At 42.4% G+C, this 18,306-nt stretch overlaps 1 protein-coding gene across 1 annotated transcript; it reads left to right on the top strand.

Moving 5' to 3' along the window:
* Positions 1–7,761: 7,761 nt before the first annotated feature.
* On the top strand, positions 7,762–9,577 carry NPVF (neuropeptide VF precursor). Its single transcript, XM_066629145.1, has 2 exons — positions 7,762–7,905; positions 9,191–9,577. Exons 1-2 carry the CDS (start codon positions 7,762–7,764, stop codon positions 9,575–9,577), a joined length of 531 nt encoding a protein of 176 aa, XP_066485242.1.
* Positions 9,578–18,306: the final 8,729 nt, after the last annotated feature.

The raw sequence follows: 18,306 nt of genomic DNA, 5'->3' as shown, positions 1-18,306 counted from the left end.
GCCTTTACCTTCCAAAGTCACAAACCCACAGTCACTTTGACTGGACTTGAGGCCTGGCGTAATCCTTACACCACTTTTGCTCTCAATCTTTCCTAGAATTCAGTTTAGCAAAAGGCAGGCATGCCAATTAAAAGGGAAAGGCAAATTAAAAGCTGTACTTATCAAAGCGATAGATTTATACAGAGAGCTTCCTGTTAATAAATTCTAGCATAATAAGTACGTATATTGAAAAGTCCTTAGTTAATAGTTAGATAAAAACACTAATGCCTTTTTAAAATTCCAGAAAGACTTCTTTGATATAAATTTATGAAAGGTTTTTTTCTCCATTCTGTGTTCTTCGTTATTACCTCTGAACCCAGATTTAATCAGCTTGTCTCTCCCTCTCATAAGCATTTATGAAGACTGTTGATTTGCAGCCAATCCAAACCCTTTTTAAAAATTTATGTTAAATTAGTTCAATTTTTAATAGAAAAGAATGAATTGGAGATCGTCCATGCTGCAGTACATTGGTAAGTACAGCACTCTTCAAAAGAGTTAGTGAAAAAAAAGTATTTATAGCTCAAGCTGCTATTGAAGACATGTTTGTTTTATTACGAAAATCAAATGCATAATTGAAGAACCTGTCCAATCTAAAATTATAGTTCTCACTTTTCCTTTTTCACTAGGAAGATATAATTGTCTTTGGTGTCTTGCCGCAATATCACCAACCCCCTGATGGTTTGCTGCCTTCTGGATTGTTTTGTCTATACCAGGAATAGAAAACCGCCAAACTATAACGGTACAGTTATATATTGCATTTTCTACTTTTGCATCATTAAGAGCAAATGAAAGAAAAAGATTGATTCATAGATTTGTACCAACCACAACATTCTGTGAGTCAGTTTATCCACATATAAGTCAAGTTCTCTAAACTTCAGTAGAAGTTATAGACACACCATATAAACAGAGGCTGTACAGAACATCAAAACGGAACAGCCTGTATCCTAAGTTTAGCTAGAGCCCAGTTCTATCCAACATTCTCGTGCTGATGCAATGCAGCCCCAAGATAAGGGAACACTTGTTCCTTTACTTTGGGAAGACCTCTGTGACTGCCACCCCCCCACCACCACAAACACTGCAGGATGCAGCACATGTCACAGCTGCATCAGCCCTGGAAAGTTGGCTAGGATTGAGCCCATAGTTGCAATTGTCCCACTAAATCCAATGGAATTTAGTCCTAAGAATCTTAGTCTGGACTAAATTAAATTTAAGATACAACCCAATGCTGTGCTTTTTCTCTGTCCTCTCCTTATTCAGCATCCCCACTCAAATTCTCCCATAGAAACTCCCCATAAAAACCTAAATTATCCCCATGCAGTGGCATCACTAGGATCCGTGTCACCCGGTGCGGGAGGCCTGCGCGTCACCCCATGCAGTGGACGGGGCAACACCCCAGATGATGGGTGTGGTGGTGTACCATTGCCCCGCCCCCACTGGTTTTTTGGCAGTACCTTTTGATAGAACACAGATATTCCAATGTGGTTTGTTTAACTGCATTCTGCATGAAATTACGCATTGATTGATATATAACATGATGGCATTATTCCTCCAAATTCTGATTTTAGTGATTTTGAAAACTTGTGGAGTCACTCTCACACACACACACACACACACACACACACATGTGTCAACTTACTAACACCTTATTGCAGCAGTTCTCATACTTTTAGCACTGGGACCCACTTTTTAGAATGACAGTCTGTCCAGGACACATTGGAAGTGATGTCATGGCCAGAAGTGACATCATCAAGCAAATTAAAATAAGTAATTATAGTTAAATTAAAATAAAAGAAATAATTAAATAAGGAGGAGCCAGTCCTGTTCCACCAAGTGAGTTTTTTCTGTAGTCTGCCTGCAATAACACCCCCAATAAGAATCAATGAGATTTCCAGCCCTCCCCAGTGCCCAGCTTAAAGTCCTTCTATTTCAAGCACATCAATACAAAGACCCACCTGGCTTTACAAGTCTGAGAGCCCTATCCTATGCCTGTCTACTCAGAAGTAAGTCCCATTAGAGTCAATGGTTTGCCCAGAAGGTTTGCCTTCTGGGGCTTTTGTTGCACTCCAGTCCCATCGGATCGGGACCATTCTGGTGTCCTCACATTCTTTGCCTGGCCTGACCACCAGCCACGTATTGTATTGGCAACCTTCAGTCTCGAAAGACTATGGTATCGCGCTCTGAAAGGTGGTTCTGGCACAGCGTCTAGTGAGGCTGAAAAGGCCAATCCGGGAGTGACAATCCCTTCCACACCGGGAGCAAGTGCAGTCTGTCCCTGGTCTGTCTCCCTGGCTATGGGCCTTCCTTCTTTGCCTCTTAGCCTCAGACTGTTGGCAAAGTGTCTCTTCAAACTGGGAAAGGCCATGCTGCACAGCCTGCCTCCAAGCGGGCCGCTCAGAGGCCAGGGTTTCCCACTTGTTGAGGTCCATCCCTAAGGCCTTCAGATCCCTCTTGCAGATGTCCTTGTATCGCAGCTGTGGTCTACCTGTAGGGCGCTTTCCTTGCACAAGTTCTCCATAGAGGAGATCCTTTGGGATCCGGCCATCATCCATTCTCACGACATGACCAAGCCAACGCAGGCGTCTCTGTTTCAGCAGTGAATACATGCTAGGGATTCCAGCACGTTCCAGGACTGTGTTGTTTGGAACTTTGTCCTGCCAGGTGATGCCGAGGATGCGTCGGAGGCAGCGCATGTGGAAAGCGCTCCGCTTCCCATAGGGCCCCATACACTCGCAGCTGGGGGGGGAGAGACCTCCTCCTCAGGTGTTTTTGGGGCTGCATTCATTGGATCAGGACCATTCTGACATTGGAGTCCTCTCAGTCTGTCCTTTTGGATGGAGCAAAGCAAGGTCGCCTACTCACGAGTAAACGCAGCCACGTGGTTTCACTTGCTTTCCAAAGGGCTCAATAAGGACCTCCTTCTCGGGTGTTTTTTGGGGGCTGCATTTACTGGATTGGGACCATTCTTGTGTTGTTGGATTCCACTCAGCCTGCCCTTTCCAATGGACTATGGCAAGTATGCCTACTCACGAGTAAACGCACGATACGGCTCACTTTCACTTTCCATAGGGCTCCATGCATTTTTTCCTTCTGGTTTTTTGGCCATAACTTTTGAAGGAAAGGAGCTGTCTCAACGGGGTTTTTGCATTGTGTCCCACTGGTCATTCCACATCCAACGGTGTATGGCATGACATGGTAGCTCATAAAGGCGTGATTTTAGCGCATCACCCCCAGGGCACATCACCCCCCCCCGGGCGCGTTACCCAGTGTGGCCCGCACCCTCCGCGTGATGCCACTGTCCCCATGTTGAAGTATAATTTCTGTCTCATAAAGGAATTGATCCAGAGATGCCAGATTGGTCTCCTTAGCGATAGATTAACCAGTTTTGACTGTGCTGGTGTTTCTTAAACTTGAATGGAGAGAGAAGCAATGTATCAGCTGAAGAGAAAGGCAGGTATAACTGAAGCCTGCTGTGAGGTGAGGGGGTGAAGATCAGTGGGGCCTGTTTTCAGAGCCAGGCCTTACAAGCCCCAAGTCAGACCTTCCCAAGGAATCCATAGCACAGGCACCCAAGGACTACCCAAGGGCTAACCCAGGTCCATCTTACCTGAAGGATGGAGAAGGAGCTGGTCCATCCTCTGGTCTGGTTTGATGGGGACTTGAGGTATCACCTGTGGAGAGACAAAGGTGACAATCCTGCTTAAAGAACCATGACAAGATAGACTATGAGAGATATGTCCACCCATGACTGTAAAAGGTACATGTGGAACAAGGGAATATAAGCTCATTTTCAGTTCAGATAGTCAACTGGCACAGGGACACAGTAGCTGGGGGGAAAGAGCCATGTGCATGTGCAATGCTATAGACTAGGTGTGTCCAAATCTTTTGGCAGGAGGGCCACATCATCTCTCGGACACTGTGTTGGGGGCCAGGAAAAAAAAAGAATTAATTTACATTGAAAATTTGAATAAATTTACATAAATTTACATAAATGAATAAATTAGAGATTGAACTTATACAAATGAATGAAGGTCTCATAATAGCTCAAAATCTATAAAAGACCTTACGCAAAGTAAGGCTGGCTTTTCCTTTGCTGCCGCTGCTGCTTCACAGATATGAAACAGCAAACAACGTATGGAGCCCTCGACCCGCAGCTTGTCGGAGAGGTCAAACAGTTGGCCCTCGCGCTGAGAGTAGTTGCATTGGGCCAGTGCAGGCTCCAGCAAGTCTCTGGAGGGCCAGAGGCTCATTGGAGACTAGAGCTCCCTGCATGTCGGACTGGGGATCCCCAAGGGCTGCAAATGGCCCCCGGGCCGGGGTTTGGGCACCTCTGCTCTAGACTCTCACTTCCTCCTTGATGAGAGCACTCAAGAGGGTGGGCATATCACACTCCCCAAGCTGATGTAAGAGTCTAGAGAAAAGCTACAATTCAGCCCAAAGCATCTTGAAATCACAATCTCCTGACCTTTTCTCTGTGAAGGCTGTCACTGCTCCGTGAAACCTGTAGGATTACACATTAATGCATAGTTGCAGCACTGTGGAGATATTTCAGTGAGGAGGCAATTATTATGGGTGAAATATTAATGCTAATTTGGATGTAATTGATCTTTGTGTTATGGTGAGAAACTGCTCTCTAAAGGCTAGTGCACATTAGAGGACCACTAAAAACAGATTCCCTTTGTAAACAAAAGAGCCAATATAACCATTGACGTAAAGCTGTTGAGTTACCAACTAGAGGTATTTTGGCATAGCAAAGACATGGCATATAACAAATCTTATCCATGCCTCTCCTTGATAGATGCAGAAAATAAATGTGTGCCTTTCAGTTCCAACTTCCAGCAAAAGGGCTCTTGTCAGCCAGAACTGATTGTAGTAGTAGTTGCCAAACTGTACATCGTGGTGCCTTAGGGGATGTCGCTGGCTGAAGGATGTCCCTCCTACCAGGTCTCCCAGGCACCACCATCTTGAACCTTGAAAAATCTCATGAGATCCAAGATGGTGGCACCCAAACCTTGTAAGACTCGAATGCAGCCATCTTGATCTCATGAGATTTCACAAGATCCAAGATGGCAGCACCTGCCTGAGCCAGGAGGAAGAGGCTGTTGGGGTGCCATAACTCCTGTAATTTTGGGTACCACTTGATTATAGGAAGAGACTGCTTCACTGGGCAATTGTTTCCAGTGGGCCCAGAGAAGCTCTCAGCAAACCACCCCATGAGACATGTAGTAAGAGATACCTCAGATAAATTCCACTCAACTTCTTTTAGTTGAACTCAGCAAACCAAGCTGAACTCAGCAAAACAAGCTATTTCTCACTGTCCCCACCCACACACATGGAAAATCAATGCCTCCATTTCCCCAAAACTCAGTTCCAAAATTTGGATTGATAAAAATGTTGATCGGGGTGTCCTGATTTAATGGTACACTTAACTTCAAGATAGGGAGTTTTGATCCTGCAAAACTCCCTGAGGAAATCTGTTGTTAAGTGAGCAGCATACGAACTGACAAGTACAGTCATGTGTCGCTTAGAGACAGGCATATGAACCAGCACCCCCATTGCCAAGCGAGGCTTGACACTATGTGAGTCTCCAAAATGCAAGGGGAGCCACGCTCCCCTCGCCTCCATCCATTTGCTGCATCTCCAAGGCTCAGAAAATCCTCTGGAGGTGAGGGGAACACAGCTTCGGAGGCTGTGGGGGGTGAACAGGGACCAGCGGTGGCCGTCATATATGCGGGCTGTCACTGGCTGGAGCGTCGCTGTATTAACAACTACATTGTTATCTTGAACCTTTGTATGGAGTAGAATTTTGTAGGCCGAGAAATATCAGAACGCAGTTCTGCTAGAATACTGCACCATACACAGAATATGTGAAAAATGACTGGTCCAATTTTTCAATGAAAAAACGTACGCATTTTAAAATCATGCTATTTCAAAATGAGCCATAAAATAGGTCATTACACACTGGGGCAAAATGAATACGCAATGAATTATTCATCTTTATGGAAATCCTTCAATACTTATTGGTGACATGAGTCATGGAACGCATATCATTTCTGCACAATGCGTTGTTAATAATGAATAAGGATTTATCATTATATTATTATATGAAAGGCAACGAACAATATTAAACTTGCTCTTCCACTGGAATCAAATGATTTACAGCACACCTGCTGATTTACTTTGAAGAAGGAACTTGTTCTATTCATTACCACTGATCACATTTTCATGCCATAATATGAAACCATGTATTTTGTAGACCAGGGTCTATTTCCTGGATGACCCATACTCATTGTAATGGAACAGGAAGCCAAGTTTAGGCTATAACTCCCCAAGCTGGTTGACATCTTCAACTGGATGTCTGGTGGACATCTGGTAGACAACTGGTGGACATCTTCAACTTGACCTTCTTGGTCAAGCACTCAGAAAGACCCAGGCATCATTAAAATACACAGAATTTATTTAATATTTTTCATATCTTGAACCAAAATATCCTTGAGTTTTGCATCTAATAAAACACAATGGGTTGTATCCCAAGTTACTATTTTACATCAAAAAATCTGGAGCTTGAGAATGCAGAAGTAAACACAGAAGGTTTTTGAGCACAGAAACTCAAATGGCAGGGCCCATGAGAGAGGTTTGCAAGAGGTAAATTGTACCCTGGCCCATGATTTATATAAATACTGTATATTATTATTATATTATTATATTATTTTAAAAAAAGGGCTTGGGAGCCAAAGGAGGGGGGCTGAAAATTTCCTAGGATTTTACATTTTCCAATCTCACCAGGGCCTATGAGAGGGAGTTCAGGAGATACATCATACCTGGTCAGGGGTCAAAAAGGGGGCCTGGGAGCCAAAGGAAGGGAGCTAGAAATTACCGGGGATCTCAGAAAATGTTGCATATATTATGTGAAGACTAGCATTCACATTTTGTGTAAGCCTACATAGTTTTATATATCATGATTCATAGAAATTATGATCAAATGATTGTATGAAGTTATGATTCAACGGAGGAAGAGGTCCAAAAGAAACTTTGTACCCCCTGATAAAATTCCTCTCAGATGCCCTGCCAAATGGAATCCTGACTTCACTTTGTGATTGTGCAACAGGGTCTGCAACATATTGCTCAACACTTCACAACATGATGCACTAGATATCATATATCAAACTGTATGTGCAAATTCTTCCACTTGTTGACACCTGAAATTTGTTTTCAGCTTGCCCTTGCTACATCCTGGAGTATCTCCTTGAATGAAAAAATATGTAATTTTTCATTTCTTAGAAGAAATTATCACCAACTTCTATAATTACAGCCATGCCGCTTAAAAAAAAATGCATTGACATTTTATTTCTAAACACTGATGACTGAAGCCAATGCAAGCCACAGAATAATGTGCTTTTGTTTAGAAACATAATCATTAAGCATAAGGCAACAGTGTTGGTTCAAATTATAATAGCCTAATTAAAGCTCTTTAATTGGCAAGGCAAATATTTCTAAAGTCATCAGCATTTTTCAACAGGAAACACTTTTGTTCAAATGGGTTCACAAAACAAATTTTCTGCATTCTCTCCATATATAATTAACAGGATACATGTTAAAATGAAGCTGTGGGCAGAATTGGCATCATGGTAAAAGAATGCCTTTTGTTGTCTAAAAGTATAAAAAGGTGGTACATTTTGTGGCTGCTCAGATCTTGATGTCTTCTGTAAATATAATTTAAGAGAAATGAAAATTATCTCAATGGACAGACTCACTTTGTGTGCTTTTGCCACATGTCTCCTTTTAGCTACAAAAACTATCTGCCTCGATGAATCAATAATGACCAGTTTGCAGAGCAGAGAAGACTACAGCGATGATACCTATTCTGAGGTAAGATCTTTATTGGCATGATTAAAAAAACCACCCTGCTGTATATGATTACAGAGGTCCCTCAAGAAATAGTCCACCAAAGGTGTTAATGGATGAAGGCGTACACCAGTAAATTCTACTTTGTAGCACCATGCAGTAAAGCCTATGAGTTTGGCTGATACTTTCACATTGTTTTTGCTTCTTCATCTAAGGAACCGTTGAAACATGCAGCAGAATGGTGTGGTTAGACTTGAGGAAGTAGAATGGATTGTACCCTTTTAGACTGCAGGTTGGATTCACATTTTTGAGTGTTCTCTATGTAAAATGTTCCCTGCAAATAGCAAGTAGCACACAGAGGGAATGTGTTGGACCAGAAACCTCTCTTCCTGATATGATCGTTTACTTGACTTGACTGTTCTTTGAATGTGGAGAGTGTTTAAAAAAGTGACATGCAATACTGCCGCCTTGGACCTAAAACTCCTCAGAGGCGATGGAATTCCAGAAATCTATATCTACATTTGTCTTTGCTGGGCGCTGGAATACTTGTCTCATGAAGAAGAGAAACCGCGCGTCCCAAATTATGAGTGTTTGTTGCAAAAAGGTCCCCATTCCAGACTTTTCTAATAGTGAGTCATGGGCAGTATAGTCCCCAAAGTGCTGTTTTGCTGGCAACTGGAAGTACCCGAATCATTTGGGGGTATACTAACGGTGCAATCTTATACATGCCTGCTCAGAAGTTCCAAGTAAGTTCCGTTTAGTGGGATTTACTCCCAGGTAAGCATGCAGCCCTAAACTCGGTGTTTCTTATCCACAGTGTGCAATAGTGTGCAAGCTAGACAATACACTCCTTTGTGCACTCTCAGACACCCCTTATTTAACAGTGTCTGACTGAGGAGGGCAAACTGAACTTGGGAAGACTACTATGCAGAAGAAAAAGAAGAAAGTTTAGAAACTGAGGCATTCTAAGAGGGTGTTCTAAAGAACATGGAGGAACCCTCTCTGGGTTCAGTGCTGTTCCCCTTAGGCAAGCACTGAACACAGGGGTGCTTGGAATGTGACTAAGGAGTGCATTGGGTGGGGCTGAAGAGGGGACAATTGCTCTCACCTTGCTAAATATAAGGCTCTATCAGTTAGGATTGCACTTTTAATTATTATACAGTGCTAAGGATTTGAGATGTGCATTGTTGTTTTTGTTATCTAATGACTCTTTAATTGTAAAAATCTCTGGATGTCCACAACTTCAAAAGCCTAATCAACACCTTGCTGAATTAGCCCCAAGGAATCATTTTATGATTTCTCATTATAGTCCAGCGAAGATGTTACAGAAGAAAAGCAGAGAACTCTGAACCTTGACGAACCAAAGGCTTGGGGACTGAAGAACACCATGAAGATGAGCGCACCAGCTGTGAACAGGCTGCCAAACCCTGCTGCAAATTTGCCCTTGAGGTTTGGACGAAACTTTCAGGAGGAGAGAAGTATCAAGCCAGCAGCCAACTTGCCTCTCCGATTTGGAAGGGCCATTGCAGGAAGCCTTGCAAGACATCCCCTTTCTTTCTCACTCAGGTTTGAGAGAGCTCCTTCCATTCCACATTCTATCCATTCTCTTGCCAACTTGCCGCAGAGATTTGGAAGATCACTTCTCTTCGGCCTACCTCAAGAGATCCAAGCCCCTGACCATGGCAAAAACAAGTAAATTGTTTTTTTAAAAACAAACAAAAACCCCATTTGATTGATTTCTTGCTGAACTGAATTATTGCATGCTTTGCTCCTAACAGTATTGCCAACAAACATGCCATGCGCCAACATGAAGATCCAGTGAGCTACTGCTATTGCTTTGCACTCAGGATGGCATGAGACCTAGGGCCCAGTCCTATCCAACCTTCTAGCACCACTGCAACCACTGCAGCCCTGAAGTAAGGGAACAAGTGTTCCCTTTCCTTTAGGAGGCCTCTGTGACTGTTTTCCCCTTCCCCACAGCAGGATGCAGCACCTGCCCTGCTAGCGTGGCTCAGAAGTGTACCCAGGGCCTGTGGCAGCCAGGGCAGCAACATCATGATGTCATGATGTTATGTGATGTCATTACCATGACATCACTTCCAGGTTCTCCAGACACTTCCTGAGACAGGAATCAGCTGGAGTTCATGAACACTCACAGTGGCATCTGGGGCAAAATTGCCCCAACTGCCACTGTTTGTGCCCAGGTAGCAGGCAATCCAGTCACTTCCCAACTGGTGAAACATTTGGCAAGCACACATCCTCTCAGCAGCCAGCCGGGCAATTTCGCCCAGCCACTGTGAGAGGGCATGTACGTTTCAATTGCATCCACAGTCAGAAGAGAGTGAAGTGCATGCACTGGCACTTCCTTCCAAGTGGCACCCAGCCCCTTACCCTGTCTTGCCACAGGGTAGACATATCCCTGGCATGGCTGCATGCCATGCTGGAAAGCTGGATAGGACTGCGGCTGTAATCCTGACCACTCTTCCCTGGCAGTAAGATCCATTAAATATAATGGGACTTACCTCTGAGTAGGATTGGGCTCTGGGTCCTTTGACTGAGGAGAGAACATAGTGTGTGGCCCATTTAAGTCTCATTCAGCCCCTTTTGAGCTGGGCCTGCTCTACCCCTTCTGTGCCAATCCCCTCTCTTTCCCCATACCTCAAGAAAAGAAGGAGAGAAGAGAGGGTATAGCAGGAGGACACCTTTCCAGACAGGACATGTCCTATAATGCCCTTCCTTATCATTTCCTGCCAGGGGGACCATGAGTAGTTCTCTACTACAAATCCTCAGGGAATTTTTTTTTTTTAATAGTTCAGCTGACACACTTGAAGGGCCCAATGTCTGGGCGGCGGGGGGGGGGGGGGGGAAGAGGTTGGAAGGGATTGGAACACATCCCTGCTTCAGGCTTTTTCCACATCTTTTTAGCCCCTTTTTGTAAAGGGTTCTGACATCTAAAAGAATCAACCTTTTCATGTCTTACATTTATTGCACTCCAACAAGCATGCCTCTTTATTTTAGGGCAGAACACAACTAATTTAAAAACAGGGAAGAACAAGAAAGGAGAACTGAAGGGCAGCATCTTCTTTAACCATCATGTTACAACACCCCTAATTGTGGTTGTCTCTTCCTTTCTTTCAGATTTGGGAATTTTCACAAACATATGAAAAGGGAATCTGGTGATGAAGAGGGAAGTCAAAAGAACTGGGAGCCTTTGGATCAATTTCCTTAATAAAAAGTTTGTGTAGAGAAAACAGCAAATGGGAAAAAGGCATATAAGCTCTGCATTTTAGTTGTGATTTCCATTGTAAACCATTTGTCCTTGGGCAAGCATCTGCAGGGCACTGGGAATAACTGTTGTACTAGTCTTAATTTTCCTGTACCTGAGCAGCAGATTCTAATTTCACTTGTACTCTGCACAGCTGATGTCCAGTCAATTGTAAATACCATTCTGAAAAATAGTATACTGTGTAACGGCAAGTAACGCAAGCAAAATTTTAAAAATGCTGCTACGTGCAGTCTACCTTGTATATGCCAAGCTGTAACGATGCTAGAAAGAAAAGCACAATTTGCCTGTAACTTTGGAACACTGCTTAAAAGAAAAGAGCAGTCAAGATCATAGTAAAAGCAGCACTGGTTTAGAATCTGAACATGTGAAGATGTTTTAACATCCTAGGTGCAGGGCTGGCCCGGACTTCTTGATGTCTGAAGTGGCATCCCAAATACTGCCCCGCTTACCTGATGATTTGCCAGCCTCTGCTCCTCCCACTCTCCAGTTTTCTAGCTCAACACTCTCCTCCCCTCCACATTTTATCTTCCTCTCTGTTCCCCTCTTCCTTTCCCAGGGAATGGAAGGAGAAGATATAATGGAGGCAAGCAGATGGATAGAGATGAGCACCCCACCACCACCAATCTATTGCCCGAGACCACAGCTTTTGTTGGTCTCATACCTGCCTGGGTATGATAAGAAAGTTGAGTACGCCACAGCGGGTTACCTTCTGTTGAATGAGACGGTTGGTCCATCTAATTGAATATGGTTGATGCTAATTGGCAGTGTCTCTCCACAGTTTCTGATGAGGCCTTGCCCTGCCTAGAAGTAACAGGAGTTGAACCTAGGGTTTTCTGCATGTAATGCTGCAATGTGCTTCTTTGTTTATATACATGTATTTATATGAAGAAATAAATGATCAGCATATTGATGACAGTGCAACCCACCACCCCAGGCCAATCTAAGTAGGATGCAGAGAGAGCATATGAGCTAAGGATGAGGAATGAGATTTCCATCCATTTTTCCTCTCCTTCCACTCTGTTTCAGCTCCTCTCTGATCCTTCCTACCATCCTCAGCTCTTGCCCCACCGGAGACTGCTGCGCTGCACTGGATGTCTTAGGCGGCAATGGTCTCCAGCAATGGAGATACCACTGGGCCTCAGGACTACAGGCCATGCCTTCTTCCAGTGGTGTGCATTGGCTCTGGCCATCAGGGCTCACAGTCACATTTAATGATAGCAGGATAACCACGAGTCTTTCTTGATTCTGAGGCTTTCAACACAAATAGGCCACCAGAATGGCTAAATACTAGTAGAATAAGAGAAGCAGCCCTATTCCTGTGAATGTCACAAGAGAACTTTTAACTGAACACACAAGCATTTCATATTAAGTGGACAATTCCAAATACCCTTAATCCAGAGGTCTAATGAAAACCACTGCTCTTCTGTCCCTCCTCAAAATCTTATTTACTTTCATATAGTATTGGTCTTCTACATGTTTCAAGAAGCACAAGGACGAAACAGCTTCCATGTGGTGCTTGTTCCATGCTGCAGATACAGTGTCCTTGTAGCATCTGGTGGTGACAGCATGGACAATTTCCACAGCTAAGGATGAGGTATGAGCTGAGCTAAGGATAAGGTACACATCCATTCTGTGTGACAACATTTTGCGTAACTCACAAATCCTGCACACCTTTATACTAACAAACATTGGTTTTGTTAAAAAAAAAATACTTCTGTATTCCTGAAGAACAAAGCATGTGTCCCTCAGTTATTATAAGTGAGTTATCTCTGAAACTTAGATTCAGACTTGGGTTCTGAAAGCTGAATTTAGTTCAGAAGCTCTCCAGCATTCTGTACAAAGGTGATGAACAAAGAAAGATTAACCTGCTGATGGAATGGTGACAACAATAGTAATCAAATAGCTCCTTGTACAAAGTACAAATGTACACGCTGTAAGATTCGTCAGTGGACCCAGGAAAATGCAGAGAAGGGTTCAAGGCAAAAGGTTCATTTTAGGCAAACACTTTTAGTACAAACTAGTAGGTAATGAGGCCTATCTTAATATTTCATGGTTACCTGACCAGACTTAGCCTGTGGAGAGAGATGGAAAGGCAATTTACACATCATATACAGTAACATGGTACGCTGAAGTGCTAACATTCTGGACTATTCCACTTTCACTGCAAGCAGGGAGTCATATTTTAGAATTCTTTCCCATGCAAAAACTCAACTGCATGGGGTAATTGACACCATTGGGCTAAAGGTTTAGCACAACTCTCCTGATTTACTATACGCTGGATGCTTTATTTCCTATGGGGAAGATCTCCAAAATATGATTCTCCCTTTCAGGTTGAAGTGGAACTGTCCAGAATTCTACCACCTCAGTTTGCATAAAATATATTGGGTTTCAGGCTTAAGTAAAATCTGAGTTAGAATCTCTTGAAACTCAATGAACTTCCAATGCACCTTTGCCACACAAATGAGATGGATGTTCCAAGACAAACAAAAATCCAGGACCCATACACTTGGGCACACAAGCCCTTACCCATGCTGGATTATGTATGTACTTATTGATTATTTACACTATTTAGATACCAGTATTTAGTTACTTTGTGAACTTTTAACATAAAGTTCACAAAGCGGTTTACAGAGAAATCAAATAACTAATAACTAAATATTTGTGTTATGTGCAGCGCAATCCTATCTTGTGCTGGAACAAGCAGGCCAGGAGGCCCGTGCTGTATCCAGCGCAAGATTGGGCCCTGAAGTGACTCAGCTGGAGGCATGGGGAAACTCTCCCCCTTGCCCCCAGTTAAGCCACCACAGCCCCAATGGGTTTCCTTGAACTTGCGCCACCTCTGGAGGTGGAATAAGTTCGAGGAGAGTGGTGTGGCTTGAAGCCAGTCCATGCTGCTCAGGGATCTGGATTGCGATCCAGTATAACAACCGGGTCCCAGCTGCGTCTCCTGCTCCGCACCCACCTGCCCCCCGGACCACCCTATGCCAGCCCTCCCGCTGTCCCAGAATGTCTCCCTTCCACCTCCTCCCCACCCTCCCCAGACCCCTGTGTCAGCCAAGTTCAGCTGATGCAACCCCGCCTCCCCAAGTTGGTGTGGAGAATGGATACAGCCTCCATGGGCTGGTAAATGTCTCTGCACCGGACCAGCTGACTCCTGAGGAAGCGCAAACATGCTTTACGATACTTTTGCAACCTTCCTAGGTCGGTGCATGGGACTTGCGCCGGCCTAACCCTAGCTTAGGATTGTGCCCCTATTTGTATTTCCCATTTTTCTATTCAAATACATTCAAAGTGAGTCACAACACAGTCATATAATACATAAAGATTAAGGTATCCCATAGCTGGAAGGCATCCCATAGCTTCAGCACCATAGCAGAGAAGATCCTAGTCATAAAAGCTAGCTCCTGTAAAGTGTAAAATCACTGATTGAATATTGACCCATAAACAGACTCCTTTCAGGCTTTCCTAAGAATAAAAAAAAAACACAATATGATGGGATTATTTTTTTCTCCTTGTGAGTAAAGTTGTCAATATATTAAAAAAAAAAAGTACATGAAATGTGATGCAAATTTCTCTATGGTTTTATAGCATATAAGCCAAGAAAATAAACATTGCTTGGTACAAAGCTACAAGCAGGCAATTGGCAGATAACATATACCAAGATGGCTGTTGCTGGATTATTTATTATCCATATGCAGATATTATTCATGAACTGTGAGAAGGTAGGGAAAGGAATAGAATAAATCAAACCAGCCCAGAGGCATCAAGTTTAGGAAGGTTTAGGAGCTCCCATCCTTCTTTCTTCTTCATGCAAAACATAGGTTTGTGATGGCATAAAAACACACACAGAGATATTTTTCAATTTAGACTAAGAAACTAAATATAAGTCAATTAACAGCTGGTCAGCAGTGTGTAGATCTGAATATCTGTGGAATCATCTGTTGGTTGATTTTCATGTGTAGCCATTACAAAATATATGAAGAGAGGCTATTGTTACCTTGATAATAAAACAACACAGAGTCTTGCAATATCTTAAAGATCACCTTGCCCAGAAACGGAAAGTTCAAGACTGACCAAGAGTTGTCCAATATTGATATTATTATTTTTTTAAAAATGTATCACTTTTCAACAAAAAGTGGTTTACAAAGCAATATCCTTTGTTAAATGATTCCCTATCCCCAAAGGGCTCTCAAACTCAAAAGATACAAAAGAAACACCAGCAATAGCTAGTGGAAAAGATGCCAAGCTGGAGTGAAGAGGGTTCAGGGAGGACTTCAGATTATTCTTTGGTAATAAAGTTCAGTTATTTTGAAGATTGTGTAGTGCTAAAGAAATAGATCCTGAGGTCACAGAAGGAAATTCATTCATAAGCCCAAAGCAATGGTATGTTAGAGGCATTGAATTATAGCCCAAGAAAGTGGATCCTGACTGAGTCCTGATCCACTGAAATGAATGGGACTGAATTTAGCTATGATGGTTAACTTGCCTCCATTTATTTTAATGGTGCGTATCCAGGATTCACTGATTTTAGATACAGCACCTTGAGGGAAAATCAAAATGGCAGCTCCAGCCATGCAGGACTGAGAGGAGCTCTGGAAAGGAAGGGGGAAAATTAATTGGGACCTAGTGGCAGTGCAGGCATCAATAGCCCTGAGGCCCTATCATTGCCCTGAGGTGCTGCATGCTGGTGCAGAGTCTATACATTTAAAAAAAACAAAACCTTATCTGGCAACTATATTTAATCAATTAAAAGAAATACCCAAACATAGTGAAACTTACTTCTGAGAAAACATGTATAGAAGCACACTGCATAACCACTTTTTCTATGTAAACATGATTTTGAGGTTCAAGAAATGGTACAGCTACATCTGCGAGGTCATAGTTCTGTACAATGAATTAAGTAGCAGTCATTTATGGATGTATTGCTTTATTCCTGTTTTAGCAGCGAAGCAAATATTCTGTAGTTAGTGAATAACTGAAACAACCTAGAGTTCCTGCAGAACTAGCCTACAGCCACTAGAGAGCAGACACTCTATTTTCTATTAGTCACTAGACTAATATTTTATTAGTCTAGTGGCTAATAATATTTAATAATAAATAAATAACAAATAATAATAAATAATAATCAATAAATTATATTAATTATATTAATAATTTATATTATTATTATAAAATTATTTAATAATAAATAAATATAATAAATAATTATTAATATGATTAATTAATATAATAATAAATAAATATTTATTAATAATAAATAATAAATAATAAATAAATAATAAATACATAGTAATATTTAATAATATTAAAATTATTCTATTTTCTACAGCCACTAGAGAGCCGACACTCTATTTTCTATTAATAGACTGTCTATTTTCAAAAGATTATGAAGATGCCAGGGAGGAGGACCTATGCAAGGATTTTGGTTTTGCAGGTCAACATACAACAAGCTTCTAATTCTCTGACGACAGGCTCGTGAAACTGCAGAACTCGCATTTCAGCACAGAGCTCTGAGGCCTATTCCACTATTCTTAAGGTAATTGCAATCATTTCAGGGACAAGGGATTGGGATCACTCCTGCTGACCCCAGCCTGACCTTAATTTTTGAAACTACCTCCTACTTGGATGGGTTCCAGAGAGTTGCTTCACTACCACTGCCATATACAGACCATGGACCAGCCATAGAAGCCTCTCATGGCCCTAGATAGCTACGCAATGATTCTGACCCATGATGTAGGCCCTACATCGAGGTCAGGCTGGGGTCAGCAGGAGTGAATTGTAGAATTCTGAACTGTTTCACTTCAGATTCTGGGTAGGAAATCTTTTTGATTTTTGAATCCTCCCTCATGAGAAAAACCATCCACCCATGTAGCAAACCATCAAATCAGGAGAAGCATGTTTCAAGTCTTTCCTCTGGGGTGTTCATTTACTACATGCAGTGAGTTCTTTTGCCCTATGACCCTACACCTGCAGTCGACTGTGGAACAGTCCAGAATTCTGCCAACTCACTCCTCATCATGTGTAGTCTGGATGACAAGAGAAAGAAAGGATCAAAACTTGGTCTTCAAAACAACATGAGATGATCCTTTCTCTCCCTTTAGTTGAATTCACCTTCCATCCTGTTAGATCGTTCCTCATGGAATAAGTAAATCATAGTTGTATTGTTCTTTAAGTTCTACAGCAAGATGTAGAATGGCTCTTCTACATTCATTTATTAAAGCACATTATATCTGCTCAGTAGTGACCTGGAAGCATGAAAAAATAACAGTCACTGCAATACATTTCAGGAGAGGTCAATGATCAAGTCATTGTGATGTCAGAACCACTTGGAGGGCAGGCCAGGAAACAACCACAGTAACTTGCACTGCACTAAACTGAAAGGTAGGTTTTATTTGAAGACTGCCTAGTTTACTCATGGAAGACAGAAGGCCTGTTTCTGTGACTCGGGTTTTATTGACCATGTAATAGTGCTCCTACCCTCACTCCTCTCTCTGCACTCTGATCCATTACCTGGAGTTGCACTTCCAGTCTCTTCTAAGGCCAGTTAATTCCATTTTCCTCTGGAAACATATGGACAAATATAACTTGTGGGTATCTGGGGTTGCTACTATAAACCACTTCTTCAGGGAACTCAGACTAGGGGTTGGTGATTGTGATACAGCCTTTTACAAGGCTTGAATTATGAGGGAAGATATAAAGAGGCCCTTCATGAAATTCAAAAACCCCACTCCCCGATTTCACCCTTAGGAGCAATCAATCAATCAATCAACAGTATTTATATACCGCTTTTCAACTAAAAGTTCACAAAGCGGTTTACAGAGAAAAATCAAATAACTAAATGGCTCCCTGTCCCAAAAGGGCTCATAATCTAAAAAGATGCAAATGAATACCAGCAGACAGCCACTAGAACAGACAGCGCTGGGGTGAGGTGGGCCAGTTACTCTCCCCCTGCTAAAAAGAGGAGCACCCACTTGAAAAAGTGCCTCTTACCCAATTAGCAGGGATTAGATGATATCCTGAACTTGTTAGATGATAGCAAGTTAGATGATATCCTGAACTTGTAACTTGTTTGTTCTCTTTAAAAAAAAAATATAGCAGCCTGGAGTGCTGGAAATGGGAGTAGAATTGTGTGGGGTATT

This window comes from Tiliqua scincoides, chromosome 5 (assembly GCF_035046505.1).
Source record: "Tiliqua scincoides isolate rTilSci1 chromosome 5, rTilSci1.hap2, whole genome shotgun sequence".
Lineage (NCBI taxonomy): Eukaryota > Metazoa > Chordata > Lepidosauria > Squamata > Scincidae > Tiliqua > Tiliqua scincoides.
Note: the sequence above shows the minus strand (reverse complement) of the source record. Positions and strands in the feature narration are given on the sequence as shown.